Genomic DNA, 20,576 nt, shown 5'->3' with positions numbered 1-20,576 from the left:
TACTTTTTCTTGTTTTCTTGTAAGATCAAGCCAAAATGCTCCTAATGGCCCATAACCAGGACCAGGCACCTCATTGCCATGCAGTTTTCTCTATAAACAGAATTATGTGGCCTCCCTCAGGATCAGGATAACTGATGCCCTGCAGCTAATCTGAGCTTCATCTCCTACCAATTAATAGTTCACGAGACCAATGCTAGGAGATTGCATGGCCATTTGACTCCACGGTATCTCAAGAGCGTGAATTCACCATGCCTCTTAACTTCTGGCATCCTTCGTTAAATAATGCCAGAGAAATTTCACAGATATTAAGCTCCGGTAACAATTTAAAAATATTGTTGCAGATTGAACATGAGAATTCTGAGGACGTTGGGAGCTGCTACATAGATTCCTATTGGCATCACAAGGGTATTTCATGAACTGCAGAGATGAACTGCAGATGAGAAATTCACCTCTTCTCCTGTGTAATATTTAGTTTATTCACAGGAAGTTAAAATACAATACACCAGAATATTAAAAAAATATTTAAAAAAACAAACAAGAAACAAGACATTAAAAACGAAAAGCGTCTTAAAAAAAAATAAACACATATATACATAATGTCCCAAAGCTGCTTTTTCAAGATTGGACTTTCTTGTTTTTCTTTGAAGACATTTCATATCTCATCCAAGAAGCTTTTTTAGCTCTGACTGGATGGTGGGGAATGGAAGGATTCAGTCAGAGCTGAAGAAGCTTCTTGGATGAGAAGTGAAACATCTTCAAAGAAAAACAAGAATGTCTAGTTGCCTCTTGAAAAAGCACCTTTAGGACAACCATGACCTGGATGACTGAGAATCTCCATAGACATATACACCTAATTATCATTTCTGGTTGAATGCTGATTGATATAATACAACAGTGTTAGCTTACCACCCTTGTGAAACAGGCCCAAAGAATTTTAAACTACTAAATCTGTTTGCAAATTTTTTACTTGTCCTCTATGTATTATATTAATCACAAAGTAGTTAAGAGGGAAAACAATAATTAGAGAAAAATAATAATAATAATAATAGACAAGATTGAAATTCCAAAACCTTCTATTAACAAACTTAATGGTAATCAACTCGTGAAAACTTTGAATCATCTCAAAAATTTATCTCTTCTGTGGTCACTGTTTTGCCCTGGTTAGCGAGCTCGTACTGGAGTTGCACACACCACAGCCATCCATGTCCTGAGCACTAGAACCAGAATGTGCCTTAACACTGAAAGCTGCTAGCTCCCAATTCTAATTAGAATCCAAGCAGCTGTACTTTATCTTAGGCCCTGGATATAATGGTTCTACAGGATCCTCACTTTAGAATCCCCGTATCATTCATTTCAAATGTGTCAACCCAGTTTGATTGCCCTGAGGAAATTACCTGTTCACTGTGTCATCACGTCTTGCCCTGATGACGCCATTGCTTGAACCTAATTTCCATTTCCAGAAAACCCTTCAAGTGCAGGCTGAAATGCATTTCAGTCTTCTGAGTCCAATCTTGACCTAAATCAGGGGGAGTCAACCTTGGCTCTTTTATGACTCCGTGGATTTCAATTCCCAGCTTAGCTGGCTCAGGAATTCTGGGAGTTGAAGTCCATGAGTCATAAAAGAGCCAAGGTTGACTACCCCTGACCTAAATTGTTATGCCTAAATTTTTGCCATCCAGGACAAGTTAACGACTGTGCAATCTTAGCTGTTCATCCCAAAAGTGGAGCCTCCGGTATCAAGCTGTATCTTGGAGGAATATCTCTCCTGGTGCATTAGTTGAGTTGGATAGCTCATTTACAAAGAACAAACGGAGGCCATCTGTCTTTCTCAAGAGAGAATTCAGAAGGATGATAGGTTCTAAACCATCTAGAGGAATCTAGACATTTGTCTTGTTGAGAATATCTCAGTGTAAATTATTTGGTTGTTGCTAATTGCTATAATTTATAAAGCCTTAGTAAAACTACAGTTAGAATACTACATCCAATTTTGGTCACCGTATTATAAAAAACACAGAGAGAGAGAGACTCTAGAAAGAGTGCAGAAAAGAGCAACAGAGATGATTAGGAGGCTGGAGGCTAACCATGTGAAGAACGGTTGCAGGAATTGAGTTTGTCTAGTTCAGTGAAAAGAAGAACTAGGGGAGACATGATAGCAGTGTTCCAATATTTGAGGGGCTGCCACAAAGAAGAGGAGGTCAATCTATTTTCCAAAGTACCGGAAGGCAAGACAAGAAACAGTGGATGGAAATTAATCAAGGAGAGAAGCAACCTAGAACTAAGGAGAAATTTCCTGTCAGTGAGAACAATAAACCAGTAGAATGACTAGCCTCCAGAAGTTCTGGGTGCTCCATCTCTGGAGGCTTTTAAGAAGAGACTTGACAGCCACTTGTCTGGAATGGTCTCCTGTTTGAGTAAGGGATTGGACTAGAAGACTTACAAGATCCCTTTCAACTCTGTTCCTCTGTTATATTCTGTATATATTTCACAAATGCCTGAATGCTTATTTTCTCTTTGACAGCCGTCCTAAAGGAAAACACTGATTGTCAGAATCACTTCCTGTTTTGTCTACTGATCTTTTTTTTCCAATCCAGGAGCTGCTAATTGCTAATTTCAATATCGATGACCAGATCTCCTTTCAAGGATTCCAATAATCTATCGTGTATCTGGCCAACATCTTCCTGTTTTGCAAATGTCATCTCACTGACGGAGAGAGAGAAGCTCTCTCGACCTTCTAGAGCTGACCAATAACATGTGTGATGTCATTTACTAAAACAAGGCCCTGGTGTCCTAGTGATTTAAAAGAGGCATTTCAGGGTTTGAAAGAACCAGCCCTAAAGCCTTTCATTTTTAGGGCTTGGGCTTATAGCTGGAAGAGGCAACTGTTGTTTACGGTAGGGGTCCCCAACCCCTGCTCCATGGACCGGCACCGGTCCACAGCATGCCAGAAACCGGTCCACACAAACAAGCAAAGCCCCATCCATGGGATGCAGGCAGCACATGGAACCACACCCCCTCTGGTCCATGGGGAAAAAACCTCTCTCCATGGAACCGGTTTCTAGTGCCAAAAAGGTTGGGAGCCACTGGCTTCTGGGATAGCAAGTAATATTTTTCAAAACTTCATCCCCGAGAGAAGTATTTACTACTAAAGAAAAGTCAGCCTGTTGTAGGGAGAGGATGATATGTTTGTACATGAAGCATCTGCTTTATTGGAGAACACTCAGGAAAGGCTGACGTTGTGAACTGCCCTGTTTCTTGTTCTCACTGGTTGATAGGTTGCTGATTGATGATGATCACGTGCCACCAAGTTACTTTTGACTCCTTAGCGGCCACATAGATACAGTTAGTTCTCAACTTATATCACAAGTGAGCCCATAATTTCTGTTGTTAAGTGAATTTTGCCCCATTTTACGCCCTTTCTTGGCCTGCAGTGAATTACGTTGCCCTTATTTTTTTTATTTTATGTTATTATTTTGTTTATTTTATTTCATTAATTTTATTAGTTTGTTTTAGTTTTTATTTATTCTTCAAACAAAAGTTACAAATTCAAACGAACAGCATGAAAAAGAGTAAAATGTGACAGGGACGATAGGCACGTTAGTGCGCTTACACATGTCCTCTTAGGAACCTCTTAAATATGAGATGAGATCCACAGAGGTTAAGTTGGAACTAAAACTATGAAAGTTAGTAGCTGAAATAACTGAATCGGGTAAGATATGCCAGCCTTTGACGAAAATCAAATTTCTCTATATCCAACTTACTCTTACAACAAACAATATGAAATCCGTGCATTGCTCATCTCTGGGATACTCGTCAATTAAAATAACACCTGGAAGAGAACTTGGAGGCCTTCTAGTCCATCCCCCTGCTCAAGCAGGAGACCCTATACAATTTGAGACAAGTCGCTGTCCAGTCTCTTTTTAAAAACCTCCAGTGATGAAGCACCCACAACTTCTAAAGGCAAGCTGTTCCATTGTTTAATTGTTCTCATTGTTAGGAAGTTTCTCCTTAGTGCTAGGTTGCTTCTCTCCTTGATTAGTTTCCATCTATTTTTTTTGTTTTGCTTTCTGGTGCTTTGGAAAATAAGTTGATCCCCTCTTCTTTGTGGCATCCTCTCAAATACTGGAATACTGCTCTCGTATCACCCCTGGTCCTTCTTTTCTCCAGACTGGCCATTCCCAGTTCCTGCAACCGTTCTTCATCTGTTTTACTTGGCTTAATAGATTAGCCCAATGGAAAGCAGCCTTTGGGATGTTCTAAATTTCTTGATACAATATGTGTGTGCCATTGCCAAGTCTCTTATTTGGAGTTTATTGTATTTTTTTTTAAAAAAAAATGTCTTGTTTATTGAGTCAAGAGGATTTATGAATGACTTCTCTTGCCGATAGCATCCTTCCAGAAATGTTCCCCAAGTAAAATGACAAACAAATTACTGTCATGAGTTTTGTTCTGTGTGTATTGTGTGTGTGTGGGGGGGGGGTCTATCTCTTTAAAAAGAAAGTAGATGCCACTGAGTAATCTTTGTCTGCTTGGAAGAGCATGGAAGTTGTTCAACATTCATTTTGCTGATACCTGCACACCGCGATGTCAATCCATTTAAAGAATTTAGTCATGGAGTGGAGGCAGGAAACATTGAATTGCCATTAGTATATCTCCTTTAATGACCGTTAGGTTGAACTAACACAGCTCTGTTTATTTCCCTGGATAGGAGCCTCGCGGCGTATTTTGGAATTATGAATTAAAAATGTCTATTCTCTTGTCAGTTTCCGCCTGCCATCTCCCAGGGTAATTTTTAAGTGGTGTCTCTGTTGGATGGAAATCTCTAAGAGTAGAGTAGAAAATTGGCTTCGGACATCACTGTTGTTACATTTCATCCCCGTTCTTCTTAAAATCGGGCCTAGTTGAATCAATGTTGGTTTGTTGACGTTGTTAATCCTTTTACTTCCACGTAGGTGAATAAAAAACTGAGGCTTGAAAACGGTAGCCTTGCGAGAGAGAACTTGCAGCTCAAGGCTGAGGTTGGAAGCCGGTCACCCCAGAGGTATGTAAATATTTAAAACCCTTCCATGCATTTTTCATGGGACTGGGCTTTAACTCTTGTTGGGCCAAACGGGAAGGTGCAGCGAGGTGAGGGAGCCAAAATGAATTCTGAGCAGTTTCTCCACTTGGCAGTTTATAGGTTGCTTATAGGATCAGCCCAGATTTGTTTCAAATGCATCTTTTTTTAAACAAAAAAAATGGAACATGACTGTTTGATCTCTAACTTCCCCTTTCCGACACCTCTGTGCAGTTTTGTGCTTTTAATACACTAGAGGCTCATTTTAAATAAGCACATTGCACCTTGCTTCCGTTGAGAACCTATGGCCAAATCCGTATATAAATGGACTCTGCTAAATTCTGCAACTTTGGAAGGACAATAGCGTTTTCTTTAGAGTGAACTGCAATCTTTGGGAACGACAAATGAGTGATATACCACAAGGCTGGATGTTTCTGCCATTTGTCCTTTCGTACTAGATGTGCAGTTTGTAATTTTACTCGTCTACAAACTGTGATTGTAAGCATATAGGAAACAAACTGAGGGAAATAACTAAGGTCAGGAAAGGGAACAGCGTAACACCCATAAATTGAGTGAAGAATTCAGGATCAAGTCTTCCTTGAGAGAGAATCCCATAACCAGAACATTAAAGTAGAAGTAGAAGATCTTTCTGGTTCTTCACTCAAGTGGACTCTTTAATGAAGATTAGCCTTGATCTCAGTTCATAATATCGGGAGGGACCATGGAGAACATCATTTGTGCGCTCAGTAAAGGATATTTAATCAGATTCAGCTAGGGCAGCGGTTCTCAACCTATGGGTCGCGACCCCATTTGGGGTCGATCGACCATTTTTCGGGGGTCGCCAAAGGCGGCAATCCGCCATTTTCTCCCCTCAGGGGGCCGCCCCGCACATGCGCGCCATGCATGGGGCCGCCCCCGCATGCGCATTGTGCATGGGGTGCCGCGCATGCGCACCACACATGGGGGCGCCGTGCATAGGGGCACCGTGCATGCGCACTGCGCATGGGGCAGTGCCCCCATGCGCGTGGCGCCGCGCATGCGCATAACATTTGTGTGACGGGGGTCGCCGTCACACAAACGTTGAGAACCACAGAGCTAGGGCACCTTAAACTGTAGCTCCCAGATGCTTCTCAAATCCCACCAGTATCTGTGATCTCGCCACAGCAGTAACTTCCAATTTTTCAAAAGAGCTTCCAGCCTCAGGAAGATGCTCCTAATGTTATCTAAAATCAGTTTCCCAGTAGTTTTGACCTAGTTCTTCTAATCTTACTCTCTTGATCAGTAGAGAACAAGCCAACGTTTGGGCTCAATTTGGGCATCTAGAGCCTCTGAAATTTGGGAGCCTCAATGTAAATGCCCTAGCCTGTTGCAGTAGAGAAACTTTAAAATAAAAATAAAATGATAGCATGAAGTAAAACAATCAAGAAGTTCCCTGAATCCTTATTAAAATATTGCTCGCTTCAAGCACTTGCTTTTTTTCCCTCAAAGATGTTGGCGTTAAAGTAAGGAAAGAGTTACCTTGAGGTAAACACACACACACACACACACACACACACACACACACACACACACAGAGTGAGGGAAAAATATTTGATCCCCTGCTGACTTTGTACGTTGGCCCACTGACAAAGAAATGATCAATCTATAATTTTAATGGTAGGTTTATTTTAACAGTGAGAGACAGAATAACAACAAAAAATCCAGAAAAACGCATTTCAAAAAGTTATAAATCGATTTGTATTTTAATGAGTGAAATAAGTATTTGATCCTCTATCAATCAACAAGAGTTCTGGCTCCCAGGTATCTTTTATACAAATAATGAGCTGAGATTAGGAGCACTCTCTTAAAGGGAATGCTCCTAATCTCAGCTTGTTATCTGTATAAACTGTAAATGTGAAAAATAGTCATGTCACTTTTTTTCACTGACGTTGTACCTTTGAACAGCCACTTTCTTCCTTTCTTCCTTCCTTCCTTCCTTCCTTCCTCTCTCTCTTTCTCTTCCTTCCTTCCTCCTTCCCTCCCTCTCTCTCTTTCTTTCTTTCTTCCTTCTTTCTTTCCTTCCTTCCTTTCTCTCTTTCTCTTCCTTCCTCCCTCCCTTCCCCCTCTCTCTTTCTTTCTTTCTTTCTCTTTCTTTCTTCCTTCCTTCCTCTCTTTCTCTTCCTTCCTCCCTCCTTCCCTTCTTCTCTCTCTCTCTTTCTTTCTTTCTCTTTCTTCCTTCCTTCCTTCCTTTCTCTCTTTCTCTTCCTTCCTCCCTCCCTCCCCCCTCTTTCTCTCTCTCTCTCTCTCTTTCTTTTTCTCTTTCTTTCTGTCTTTCTGTCTTTCTTTCTTAGCAGAAGATATACACGGAATTTTCTTTTAACAGTTTCAGCCCTGTAGAGACTGACCAAGAGCTGTTCATCAGAGCAGTGTATAATTGTGAGCCTCCAAATGAGTCCTCCTTTTAAGAAAGAAAGAAAGAAAGAAAGAAAGAAAGAAAGAAAGAAAGAAAGAAAGAAAGAAAGAAAGAAAATCAAGCCATTCTAAAGGATGGTGACAATTACTGAATTTCATATTGGCATTTTTATATGTGACAAGGTGACATTGTGGATGAAATGTATATTGTAAAATGCGGCTGGGCTGTAAGAATGATTGAATGTAAATATTTCAAGATGTGGACCGCTGTTCAAATGTTATCATAAATCTCTGCCATTGTTTTAGGGGATAATTCTTCATGCATATTTGAGTTGAAAGGATAGGACCAATCCCTAAAAGATTAATCTGCTGGTTATTGCCTTTGTACTGCTAATGGTTTCATTTTCTTCTCTAGACCTTTTTTTTTTTTTAGAAAAGTATTCTCTGCTCCCTTTTATAATACAAAGCTGAGATGATAGATAGATAGATAGATAGATAGATAGATAGATAGATAGATAGATAGATAGATAGATAGATATGGATAGATCAGTGATTCTCAACCTGTGGGTCGGGACCCCATTTGGGGTCGAACGACCATTTCACGGGGGTCGCCAAACAAGGCTGTCCGCCATTTTTCCCCCCTTTTCCTTGGCCATGCCCCTGGCACCCGGTGATGTATAAGTGGTTGGGGGTCACCACAACATGGGGAACTGTATTATGGGGTCACGGCATTAGAAAGGTTGAGAACCACTGAGACAGACAGACAGACAGACAGACAGACAGACAGACAGACAGACAGATAGATAGAAGTTTAATGGTGCTGAATGTCACTGATGTGATATACTATATATGGAGATAGAAAGAGAGAGAGGGAGAGAGATGGACAGAAAACAGTCATGAGGGTTGACTATAGCAAGTTTATCCATGATCTTATGCTTCATATCAGCTCTTTAAGGGAGAGAATGGCAGTAACAATCCAGCCTCAAATGTTGGCTGCACATCCAGTTGTTCTTACAGGTCTTCTTGAGTCCAGGATGTAGTGTGTAGTTGGTCTATCTTAAATTAAGGGACTAGGTTCCTCCTCACTACATTGAAGTGAGATGTGTGTGTTTGTGTGTGTGTCAAATAGTATCTACTGAACCATACCAGTGACAAATGTGTAACTGTATTGATTTGTTCAAGAAGAGAAATTTAATTGAAACCGTGGAAATAGTTCGACGTGTTGTGATTGAAGGAGATAGGAGAATTGCTTGCGTTTGTGTTCTGCAAGATCTGGTGCTAGGATGGACAACACCCTATAGTTTAATGACACAGTCCACCAGGGAAAATTTTGTGTCGCACCTCTGTGGAGTTAGGTTCCATGATCAGAATCTCTGTACCAAATTTTGGAAAGATTTAGAAATGCCTCTTAATTTGCAGAGAAAAATGATTAGTTACCTATCTGTTACTAAGCCTCTTGTTTCTTTATTTCCCAATAAATGGAATGGGGTTGTCTGTGATTTAGGCTGGGTTCCGAAGTAAATACAGGTAGTCCTCAACTAACGACCACAGCTGAGCTCCAAAATTTACGCTGCTAAGTGAGACATTTGTTAAGTGAGTTTTTGCCCCACTTCACAACTTTTCTTGCCACATTTGTTAAGTGAACCACCGATTGTTAAGTGAATCTGGCTTCCCCAGATGATGCTTGTCAGAAGGCATCAAAAGGGGATCACATGACCCCAGGACACTGTGACCATCATAAATATAAGCCAGTTGCCAAGCATCTTGATTTTTGATCATGTGACCCTGGAGATGCTGCCGTGGTCCTAAGTGTGAAAAATGGCCGTAAGTCACTTTTTCCTGTGCCCTTGTGACTCCGAGCAGTCACTAAGTGAACTGTTGCCTGCAGCGTGTTCTCTAGATGATCTACCCCCTGTTCCTTTTCTTCTGACACGACCTCTAGGAAATTGCGTTGACCATAGTTTTGTCGGTGTTGCATCAGTGTTCCTTTCATTTTTGTTGGATCCTTTCTGCTCATTTATTTGTTTGTTTGCTTGCTTGTTTGCAGGTTAGGGAGGTTCACCATGGCAGCCCTTCAAACCAGGCTGGAGCAATGTGAGCAGGAAACGAACCGTCTTAAGAAGGCGTTGGAAAGGAGCGATGCCTATATAGAAGATCTGGAGTCACAGATCGCACAGATGAAGCGGGAATGGGACCAGAGGAAAAGCACAAGCCCGGAAAATGTAACTGCCGCCTCCATGGAGGATAAAGACTGTGAAAGTCCCCCCAGCAAGGCTTCCCCAAGCCCTCAAGAAGCCATAGATCCAACTTGTTTATGTGCGAGTCATAGCCCTAGCGATCTTGAGGAGCCAGCAGGACTTTTAGGGACCAGCAATGATATCTGCTTAAATTCAACTAGCCAGGCTTGTTCGGATGATCCGGTTACCCCAGGAACTGCTGGAAGAGATACATCTCTTTTCCGAAGCTCTCAAGAGGGTCTTTTGGATATTGGCAGCTCTGACATGGATACTTGTTCGGAGGCAGCCTGGGATAAAATTGAGGACTGTGCACCCTATAAAGAAGAACTCTACGATCTTCCGGATCCGTGCACTCCGTTGTCTCTCAGTTGCTTGCAGTTAAACACTCCCAATAATAAGGACGACCCTGCGGCGAAAGAGGAAACCTCAAGCGAGCCATCAACCTTCCTAAGGAAATTGGAATTTGAGGATTTCGGAGAGGCTTCCGACGACTGTAACAAAGACTCCCCAGAGCACAGCGTCAGCAGTTGCGAGAGTGGCGAACACAAGGAAGGTTGCTTCTCTTCAGACAAACCAGACTTTTGGAACAGGTGCCAGCCACATTACGGCGAGAACTTGGACTTTGAAGGCTCAGAGCCCAACACGGCCACCAGTGACTCTGCAGAGTCTTTATCCAAATCAAGTGAAAAAAGCCATAATCTGGGCGTGCTGAAAAAACTGCACGCGGTTCGTTCTTCCGAAATGAATCGCACCAGGACATCTAGCGAGGCGTCTATGGACGCGGCTTACCTCGATAAGATTTCTGAGCTGGATTCCATGATGTCGGAGTCGGACAACAGCAAGAGCCCCTATTACACCTCCAGATCTTCTTCTGACCTGGATAATTCTTGCAAGACGACCCAGTGTCCCGATCACTTAACCGAAAACGGTAAGAACGAAAAGGAAAGGAAAGAGCCGCGTCCTCTGAAGAGCCCTCTCAGCAGGGATCCTTCAGAAGAGGGAAACGAGTGGAAATTTGCGACTTTTTCCATCCTTTCTCCATCTTCACTAGAAACTGCGGAGTCTTTCCCGCTGTTTGCAAGCCGGACTTCTGAAACGAGTGAAATAAAGCCTCAGAGCTTCTTATTCCAGCGAGAGCTTTCCCCAAGCTTTCCTTTCAACAGCTCTCAAGGACCTTTTGACGAGCATAAACTGGGCTCCTCCCTCTTTAAGATGGCTCCTGAGCTTCAAAACCTCCAAAACCAACTCCAGTCTCCTTGGTCTTCATCGTTCGTACCCGACAGAAAAGCCAAAAGCATCCATTCATCGGCCAAAAGGAAAATTCAGAGCAGCCTGTCCAGTGCAAGTCCATCAAAAACCACCAAGAACTGATTTGTTATGTCTTCTTTTTTTTGTTTTGTTTTTTTAAAGCGCTATATATATATATATCTATATAGTGCCAAAAGCACTATATGTATATATATATATAGTGCCAATGTGGAAACTCTTCACATTCTCACTCTCCACTTTATGTCTACAGGATATTCTTCACGAGGCCTCCTTTGATCTCAGTCTGTCCATTATTTGAAAATCTGAGTGATGGAGCTTGAATATTCTCTCTGTGTCTCAAGTATAAAGCTCTTCATTAAGAGGCGCTCTTCAAGTTTTGATATCTTGGGTTATTTTTAAAGTTTAGGTTGTATGAATGTCCTCTGCTCTTTATATGTCCAGTTACTGAGTGTGACAGATCTTCAAAATGGTTCAGCATTGAAACCAGACTTTCTATAGGTAAAGGCATCTGTGGACAGCTTTTTAGCTGGTTTTCTTAGGCAACACTGATGACAACTATTGCCTAGTCCAGGCTGAGAATAAAAATGTTTGCCTGTTCCTTAGCTGCATGAGTCAGTCTATCTCTGTGCTGAATTATAGCTTTTAATGTGTAGCTGTTAACACCTTTCTTTGACAAGTCTTTAGTTTGGGGGGAAATGTCAGTTTGCTTCAGTTGGAGAATCCAGTTTTTTTTTTTTTTTTTTAAGGAAATTTGGTTAAAACACTGCTTTTAATTCTCTCCTCCTCCTCCCTCCCACTTCCCCGGTGCTCCATTGTTGTACAAGAGTACGTGATTTGTGTCTGTGTAGTTCATAAAAAATGGGTTGGTATGCTAATGGCTTGTTTACCGAATGTGCATTTTACATGAATACTGTACTGTTTTACATTAATACTGCATGATTTTCTATGTGGAGTGAATAAAGAAAAAAAAAGTCACAAGCACCGTAACCATTTGATGTTGCTTCGAGTATTCAATTAACGCAGAAAAGGATTGTGAACTTGTATAATTAGAAATCCTTTCTGAATTTTCATTAGTTTGTTTTCTGATAGGAGCGTGCACACTTTTTGTTAAAGTAAGGTAATACAAGTATAGTTGATTGAGCTGTATTAGCTGACATTCTGGATATATGTAAATATATATTATCTATAATTTCAAACAATGGATCAGAATCTGGATGGGACAGGCCCATATTTGGATCATTATCAGAAAATTCCACTGTCAGGCATCAGATAAACACAAATGGTTGTATCCTTTTTTATTTTCAATAGACTAGCACAATATTTGCAGACCAAGTTAAGACTTTAGGTTAATCCAAATAGGTGCGGGGATTTTTGAACTATGCTGTACAAAATCTTGGATATTTTAGGTGACGAGATGAGATGTTTGTGAAGAAGAATAACATCTTTACTGAATGTGGTAGAATTGTTGCTGAATATACAGTACATTAGTGCCCTCAAATCAAAAGTTGTTCTTTTTAGTGGAAATTGATTACTTTGTGTAAATCAGCAGACAAATTCTTTGTCAGATACAGAAAGTAAAACATTGGTAATGACATCATGTTGTCCCATAAAATTATGGGTCTTTTATGGGCAAACCTGGAAAAGAGCATTAACCATATCGGATTAAGGTTGCATAGATTTAATTAGACCAATAGCAAATAAATATGGAATAGCAAAAAAAATGCTCACCAGCGTGAGCAGAGTTATATAGAATGCATCCTCAAAGAATAAATACGATCTTATCTCCTGAAACCAGAAGGACATGCGTTGCTGGAGGTGTTCATAAGTAACAAACCATCTCTTAAACTCACCGGGGAAGTAAAAGAATGGAACACCATGTCAGTCTACCTAAACATTTGGGCAGCCATTCTGGACTAACAGTGCTGCAACTATCTTGGTTGATGTTGATAACTCTAAAAAAGGTTTAAGGTATTTGGTCAAAAGCTGAGATTGAAAAGGAGATTCCAGAAACGATAGGAAGGATCTTTATAGAACAGTGGTTCTCAACCTTTTTAATGCCGCGACCTCCAACCGGTTGTAAGTCGAGGACTACTCAACCGGTCGTAAGTCGAGGACTACTCAACTGGTGCAGCACCGTTTGCAGAATGGGACGTTTGGCAGGCTCAGCAGGGCAGAGACAGCCTGGACAATTCCTATTGGCTTTTGAAAGCCAATAGAATTAGACTCTATTCAAGAGAGTCTATTCTATTGACTTTCAAAAGCCAATAGAATAAAAGGGAGTAGCACAGCTAAGGAAAAGGGGGAAAAAATGGCGGACTGCATTGTTTGGTGACCCCCGTGAAATGGTCGTTCAACCCCAAATGGGGTCCCAACCCACAGGTTGAGAACCACTGTTATAGAAGAACAAAGAAGAATGCACTGAAGTGAAGGAAACCTCAACTGAAGATGATTAACAGTGAGGCTGAATTTTTGAGGAAGTCACTTTAGAGAAAACAGAATATCTTCCAAGCTAGCAGCTGGTTTTATAACATATGAGGTTCTTTTCATTACCCTGTGTGCTTTCCCCCACATTTCATCAGGGCGTTATTTGTGACTGATGGAGCAAAGCACATAATTTTGCAAGGTTGCTAACTTTGTCAGAAAGACCTTCCCAACTTGAGAGTGGTAGCAGCCAAGGGCAAAATCGCATTCAACTACAGGACTTAAGAAAAACTGGATTATCAGAATGGATTTTAAAGAAGGAAATCCAAAATCCTAAATATGGGGTGATCTTATTTCATCCTCCCTGTCAGTGCAAACTGCCGTACTTGTTGCAACAGGCTAATGCAGTTACTTGTCAAATTTGTCACTTCTGTGAAATAGGTCATATACTAGCTTTCCCTTCTCGTATTCCTAAGCATAAGAAATAATGGCATCCTAGTTAAATTGAGACACGTAAGCCAGTTGCTGGCATAAGGTTTCTAGTCACTGTCTATTATATTTAGTGGTTAAAAAAAAGGGAAGAAAACAGACTTTTTAGAAACTCACCAGAAAGGAAGCAAGGATCTTCATGATAGTCTTTTATTTATTCAGACTTAAGGTGCTTCATTTTTGCTAAGAAAATTGATGGTTTTCTACTTAAAAGATGGGTTTTAGCCCATCCTAAAATAAAGAGCATCAACGTTATGCTTCTTTTCCAATCTGAGCTATCTATGACTAATGAAAAAAATCTCAGGTAAATTTCTTATTTTTATATTCCAATAATAGATAATGTGGCACTTTTAAGATTAACAGACTTAGTATACATCAACATGGATCAAAATCTTAAAATATTTCTGGCTTAATAATGGTCTATAAAATTTCTGGTTATGAGTGCAACTTTTATCAGTTATAGAAATTATCAGAAAAGTCACGGATACCTCTGAATTTTGAATTGATTATCAGACTTGCAAAGAAGCATAATATCAATCCTGTTTACTTTAGGATATTGGAGGGAGTGTCACAATGTTACAGTTTAATGAATGCTTCCTAGTTATTAAAAAGGAAAGTTCCACTTGAAGTGGAGTAATTAAAGCTTTTTATGAGTTCAGCATCAATCAGTTAATGCTTGTGTACTGGAGAATAAGATCAGAACAAATTACCCTTGAATAAACAATAATTTAGGTTACAAATTGGGTTTCAGTTTTATTTATATGGCATTTATCTTCCAAGTAGATGATGTGCCTCAGTAGCAGTTCTAGTGAGCCTTGGTCATTTTCAGTTCAAAATATTAATTATGGGGCCTCGCCCAGGTAGAAAGTCAACTGCTTTGCATAGCAAAATCCACAGGTATTCAATCTGGATATGCACACTCAGTGGTTACATATATTAATCGTCCTACGATAATGAACATCAGACAGTTAAATTCCACATTTATGGATGACCTTTATATCCAAAAAACTTAATGTACAATAATACTATACGGGTTGCATGTGATTCAAGCACCTTCTAAAACTTGATACTAAATTGTAATTTTTAGTAGGATCAACTAGCGAAAAAAGGTGAACTCTCCCTTTACTATTGTTCAGCTCCTCATGACTACTTGATGTTTGTTCACTTTTACCAATCCTTTTTTTTTAAAAAAAAAAGGTTGATGCTTTTTTTAAAAGATGGTCTTTCTGTCAATCTAACTCAGTGGTTCTCAACCTGTGGGTCAGGACCCCATTTGGGGTCGAACGACCATTTCACGGGGGTCGCCAAACAATGCAGTCTGCCATTTTTTTCCCCTTTTCCTTAGCTGTGCTACTCCCTTTTATTCTATTGGCTTTTGAAAGCCAATAGAATAGACTCTCTTGAATAGAGTCTAATTCTATTGGCTTTCAAAAGCCAATAGGAATTGTCCAGGCTGTCTCTGCCCTGCTGAGCCCGCCAAAAGTCCCATTCTGCAAACGGTGCTGCACCAGTTGAGTAGTCCTCGACTTACGACCTGTTGAGTAGTCCTCGACTTACGACCGGTTGGAGGTCGCGGCATTAAAAAGGTTGAGAACCACTGATCTAACTGAATCCCAAGTACTCACCCTGTGTCAGACCTGCCCCAACTTTGATCTCTAGGAAAGAAAGACCCTCGACTCCATTTGGTTGAAGTGATAAAGTTCTTTTACTAAAGTTGAGTGGCTGCAGCGAAAGTGAAACTAGATCTGAGTATTCCTGTGCAAAGGTTACACTTTTCCCCCTTTCCCTGGCCTTCCCTCCCTGACCAGTCCATCAATGTGCAATAGAAGGCCATTTTGATATTTTAGAGCAGGGTGTCAAACTGCCGGGCCGCCGGCCGGTTTCATCATACCAGAGCCGCGCCCACCCCATTGTTGGCAATGGTGAAAAAGCTCTGATACATTGCGCAACGTCATGTGACGTCGCGAATTTGACATGTCTGTTTTAGAGGGAACCGCTTTGATGCTGGGCGCCTCTTAATGTAGTTTCGTATTCTGTTCTCGAGCCAGGTGTCCTTGGAGGCTCACTTATTCCGGATTGGCGTCTCTGATTCTTTTTTTTTTATTTATTGAAAATTTTTAAAATTTTACAAAAATAATCCTGCCCAACCCTCCCCGACCCTCCCATTCCCTCCCCCAACCTTCCCAGAGCTGAATATAGGCTTAATTGAAATTTCTTCAAAAAATCTTAAAAAAAAATTATAAACCATAAATAAGTCTAAATACATTACGTAAACAACTTATAAAATGATTAACAATAATATATGTGTAAAAAACATAAATATTAAGAAGAAAAAAAAATAAAAAAGAAAGGAAAAAAGAAAAGAAATATAAGAAAATACAATAAAAATAAAAAATAAAAGAAAAAAAGAGTACAGTCTATAAAATATTAAATTTTATATATGTTATTGAAAAACTAAATAATATTTTTTATATCCAACTTATGTTGTATAAAATCTATCCATTTTTTCCATACCGCAAAATACTTCTCTTGCGATTGATCCTTCAAGAAAGCCGAAATCTTTGCCATTTCCGCCAAATAAGAAACTTTAAGAAACCACTCTTGCAAAGTAGGCAAAGATTCCTTCTTCCAACATTGCCCTACTAACAACCTTGCGGCTGTAATTAAATTTAACATCAATATAATCTCCTTAGTATCACAATCAGTAACAATACCTAACAAGAACAATTGTGGGGTAAATTTTACCCTCCTTCTAAAAATTCTTTGAATATTCCACCATATCTTAATCCAAAAAGTTTTTATATTTTTACACGACCACGGCATCTCTGATTCTTGTCAATGTGTTTCCTCTCCTGCCATTTGTCTTCCCATTCTCATGCTTGAACTTTACTATCCAAAATTCCTTCTTCCCTCCCCCTATGTTTTATGCCAGCAAAGCGAAGAAGCTGAAGATGGCAGACCTGATACCCTGTTTGCTTTTTCAAGATCAGCCCAAATAAGCCAGGTTGGGGTAAATGAAGATAATCATAATTAAATCCATTGAATTGGAAGTCAATTCTTTTAAATCCAATTTAGGTTCTGTCTTGGTTCCGCTACCAAAATGGGACAGTTTTATTCTCAAATGGCATATAGAAAACTGAGGCAAAGTGGAATGACGTGAGAACAAATATAATGCATCATAGGTTAGACCAGTGTTTCTCAACCTTGACAATTTTAAGGCATGTGGACTTCAACTCCCAGAATTCCACAGCCAGCTATGCTGGCTGTGGAATTCTGGGAGTTGAAGTCCACATGCCTTAAAATTGTCAAGGTTGAGAAACACTGGGTTAGACTTTCACCTATAGCTCAGGTTTAAAGCTGAAAGCTTGCATTTTTTTTTAAAGATGTTTGTGACAAGGCCTTCTTATTTTGTTAAGCGCACATATGCATTGCCGTGGCTAATTCAAAACAGTGTCGAAACAGAAGATAGTTTTTCTGACCAGATGAGATGAACCGATGCTACTCTGAGCAGAAAATGTTGTGCTGGAACAAATAAAATGTAGATCCTTTTTTCAACCACTAGCCCAGTTTTACCCAGTCTGACTGTGGTGGCATTCCAAAGTTCAAGAAGCTGATTGTTCGCATGAGGTGCAATAAACCATGTTTTTCAAATCGCAGCAGCTAGTCTGGCGGAGCATGCTGAGCCAAACCAAGCAAACAACATGATGGCTTAGATCTGAGGTGGCACCTGCCAGTTGCTGAGAACCCCTAAAATCATGTATTGTGAGACATGCCCAGATTCTACCACTGAAATACTGAAACTGGCCATATGTTGTCAGTTTATTTGTTTCATGGAAGTAAACAAAAGAGGTCTGTTAGTATATTGTGCCATGGAGGAAATACAACACACTTAAGCTTCAATTAGAAGTATAAAAGTATTGCTAGATCAAATGCATGGAAAATATCACCCTCCTAGGAAAGTGTAGATTGTTCAGAGGGTTAATGCAGCCCAGAAATAAAATGGCTGGATTGCACAAGGTCGCACAACCATGATGAACACGAGATGAATATGGAACAACAAGGACATCAGCCTGGCAACCAAATGTAGGTTAGTCCACTCTATTGTGTGTCCCCTTAGCTCAGTGGTTCTCAACCTGTGGGTTGGGACCCCATTTGGGGTCGAACGACCATTTCATGGGGGTCGCCAAACAAAGCAGTCCGCCATTTTTTCCCCCTTTTCCTTAGCTGTGCTACTTCCTTTTATTCTATTGGCTTTTGAAAGCCAATAGAATAGACTCTCTTGAATAGAGTCTAATTCTATTGGCTTTCAAAAGCCAATAGGAATTGTCCAGGCTGTCTCTGCCCTGCTGAGCCCGCCAAAAGTCCCATTCTGCAAACGGTGCTGCACCAGTTGAGTAGTCCTTGACTTACGACCGGTTGGGGGTCGTGGCATTAAAAAGGTTGAGAACCACTGCCTTAGCTGCCTACGGTTGAGAAAGTTGGACCTTAAAAAAGCAAGACACGAAGACAATCGACTGGGGAAGGCTCCTGAGTACTCTTTGGACAGCAAAGGTGACCAAGAAGCAAATCCTGGAGCTCATAATACCAGATGTGTTACTGGAAGGAAAACTCACAAAACTGCCATTTCACTTCTTTTGGCCATGTTATGCAAGGGAATTCACTGGAGACAGCCATTGTGTTTGGAAGAGTTAGCAGTAAAAGGAAACCAAGCCACAAAAGAACATGGCATCTGGAAACCATCAAAGCTGACACCCAACCAGAGCATAGAAAAACTCAAAGGAGCAGCACAAGATTGAAAAATGTGGAGAAACCTGGCCCGTAGAATTGTCGAAAGTCAGACATAGCTGAATGGCTATCATCATCATCATCATCATCAAGCTGTCCCAGGTGATTATCTCATCATGAAAAAAGTAATACTACTAATAATACTAATACTAATAATACTACTAATACTAATACTAATAATAATAATAAAGTTGGAAGGGACTTTGGAAGTCATCTAGTCCAACCCCCTGCTCAGGCAGGAAACCCTATACCATTTCGGACAAATGGCTGTCCAGTCTCTTAAAAAATTCCAGGTTGGAGCATTCACCGCTTCTGGAGGCAGGTTGTTCCACTGGTTAATTGTTCTCACTGTCAGGAAGTTTCTCCTTAGTTCTAGGTTGCTTCTCTCCTTGATTAGTTTCCATCCGTAGCTTCTCGTCCTGCCTTCAGTTACTTGAAGAAAGAGTGAAGGGCAGCTTGTTCTGTCTCCAAATGCTTGTTAGTCTGCCTGTTATTCAATCTCACTGATTTGCCCTGTTAAACAAATTATCCTTTTTATAGTAATGACTGTGACCACATCACAGCCATCTCATCTTCAGATCCCTTGGTGCTTAGCCCAAGCCAGGTGCAACCTGATCCAAAGGGATCCCAAAGCTGTCTGTATAAAGTAGACCAGGGGTAGGCAACCTAGGCTCTTTTATGACTCGTGGACTTCAACTCCCAGAATTCCTGAGCCAGCCATGCTGAGGAGAAATGGGGAGGTTTCCATGCTGAGCCATGCTGGCTTAGGAATTCTGGGAGTTGAAGTCCATGAGTCATAAAAGAGCCAAGGTTCCCTACCCCTGAACTAGACATCCTTTTATTGAGATGTGATTCCCAGCTAAGCTACCATTTCTTTTTTATTTATCATGTTTGCCATTTTACCATTCCACCACCATTTCCTCCTCTGAAGCAACCTGCAGCTGACAAGATTTGTGTTTCTCCTGTAGTGTGAATCAAACTCCCCCCCCCCCCGCCTTGCATTGGCTATAAACCCACAAGCTTACTTTGGACGTTAAATAAACCTTGAACTGATACGTCTTTAAAATGGGCCAGTTGGTGAGATTTCAAGCCCGCATTCTCATGAGGTCAGAATACAGACAGTCCTTGACTTAACAACCGTAACTGAGCCCCAAATTTATGTTGCTAAATGAAACCTTTGTTGAGTTTTGCCCCATTTTATGACCTTTCTTGCCCAATTGTTAAACAAATTGTTTGCAATTGTTAACTTAGTAATATGGTTGTTAAGTGAAGCTGGCTTCGCCCTTGACTTTGCTTGTCAGAGGGTCACAAAAGAGGATCACGTGAACCCGGGACACTGCAATTGTCATAAATGTGAGTCAGGTGCCAATTTTGATCACGTAACCGTGGGGACGCCACAGTGGTCGTAAGTGTGAAAAACGGTCATAAGTGCCTTTTTTCAGCACCGTTATAACTTTGAACGGTCACTAAATGAACTGTTGTAAGCTGAGGACTACCTGTATAGGCACATCAGCTGAACCTCCATCAAAGTAAAATTCTTCACAACTCTAATGTTAAGACTTTGGTGAACTTCACATTCCAGGATCTCTGTTACTCTGAAGTGTGCCGTTTTCAATTGAATTTCTAAGTCTTTTGTGATATTTGCCCAACTCTTTCTACAGTGTTTGGAAACTAAAAAAAAAAAAAAAGCCCTCACAATGAAGGGCTCCTGTATTTAGGCTGCCAAGGTCCGGATGACCCTGAGTAGCAGTAAAGAAATACTCTTTGTTGCCATCTAGCAACATCAAATAGGCCTATCAAATTCTGCTTCCTGATGTCATGGTTCCAACAGATGAAACTCTTCAAAGAAGTTTGAGGCATTATTTACCTTAAAGAATCTTTATTCGAGCAGCATAGCTTCCGCACATACATAGTCGAAGCCAAAATCTGAC

General features: G+C 40.6%; 1 protein-coding gene across 1 annotated transcript in view; it reads left to right on the top strand.

Annotated features, from left to right (window-relative positions):
- The window catches only part of OBI1 (ORC ubiquitin ligase 1), a 38,002-nt gene extending 26,065 nt beyond the window's left edge, over window positions 1–11,937 (top strand). Inside the window, exons 5-6 of the mRNA XM_039356984.1 lie at window positions 4,950–5,038; window positions 9,492–11,937. Of these exons, the coding sequence (XP_039212918.1) occupies window positions 4,950–5,038; window positions 9,492–11,052 (1,650 nt within the window). The 3' untranslated portion in view covers window positions 11,053–11,937. The remainder of the gene's footprint in view (window positions 1–4,949; window positions 5,039–9,491) is intronic.
- Window positions 11,938–20,576: the final 8,639 nt, after the last annotated feature.

Source organism: Crotalus tigris, unplaced genomic scaffold (genome assembly GCF_016545835.1).
Source record: "Crotalus tigris isolate CLP2741 ecotype Arizona unplaced genomic scaffold, ASM1654583v1 scf7180000018856.1329670, whole genome shotgun sequence".
Taxonomy (NCBI): Eukaryota; Metazoa; Chordata; class Lepidosauria; order Squamata; family Viperidae; genus Crotalus; species Crotalus tigris.
This window is presented reverse-complemented; position numbering and strand designations above follow the sequence as displayed.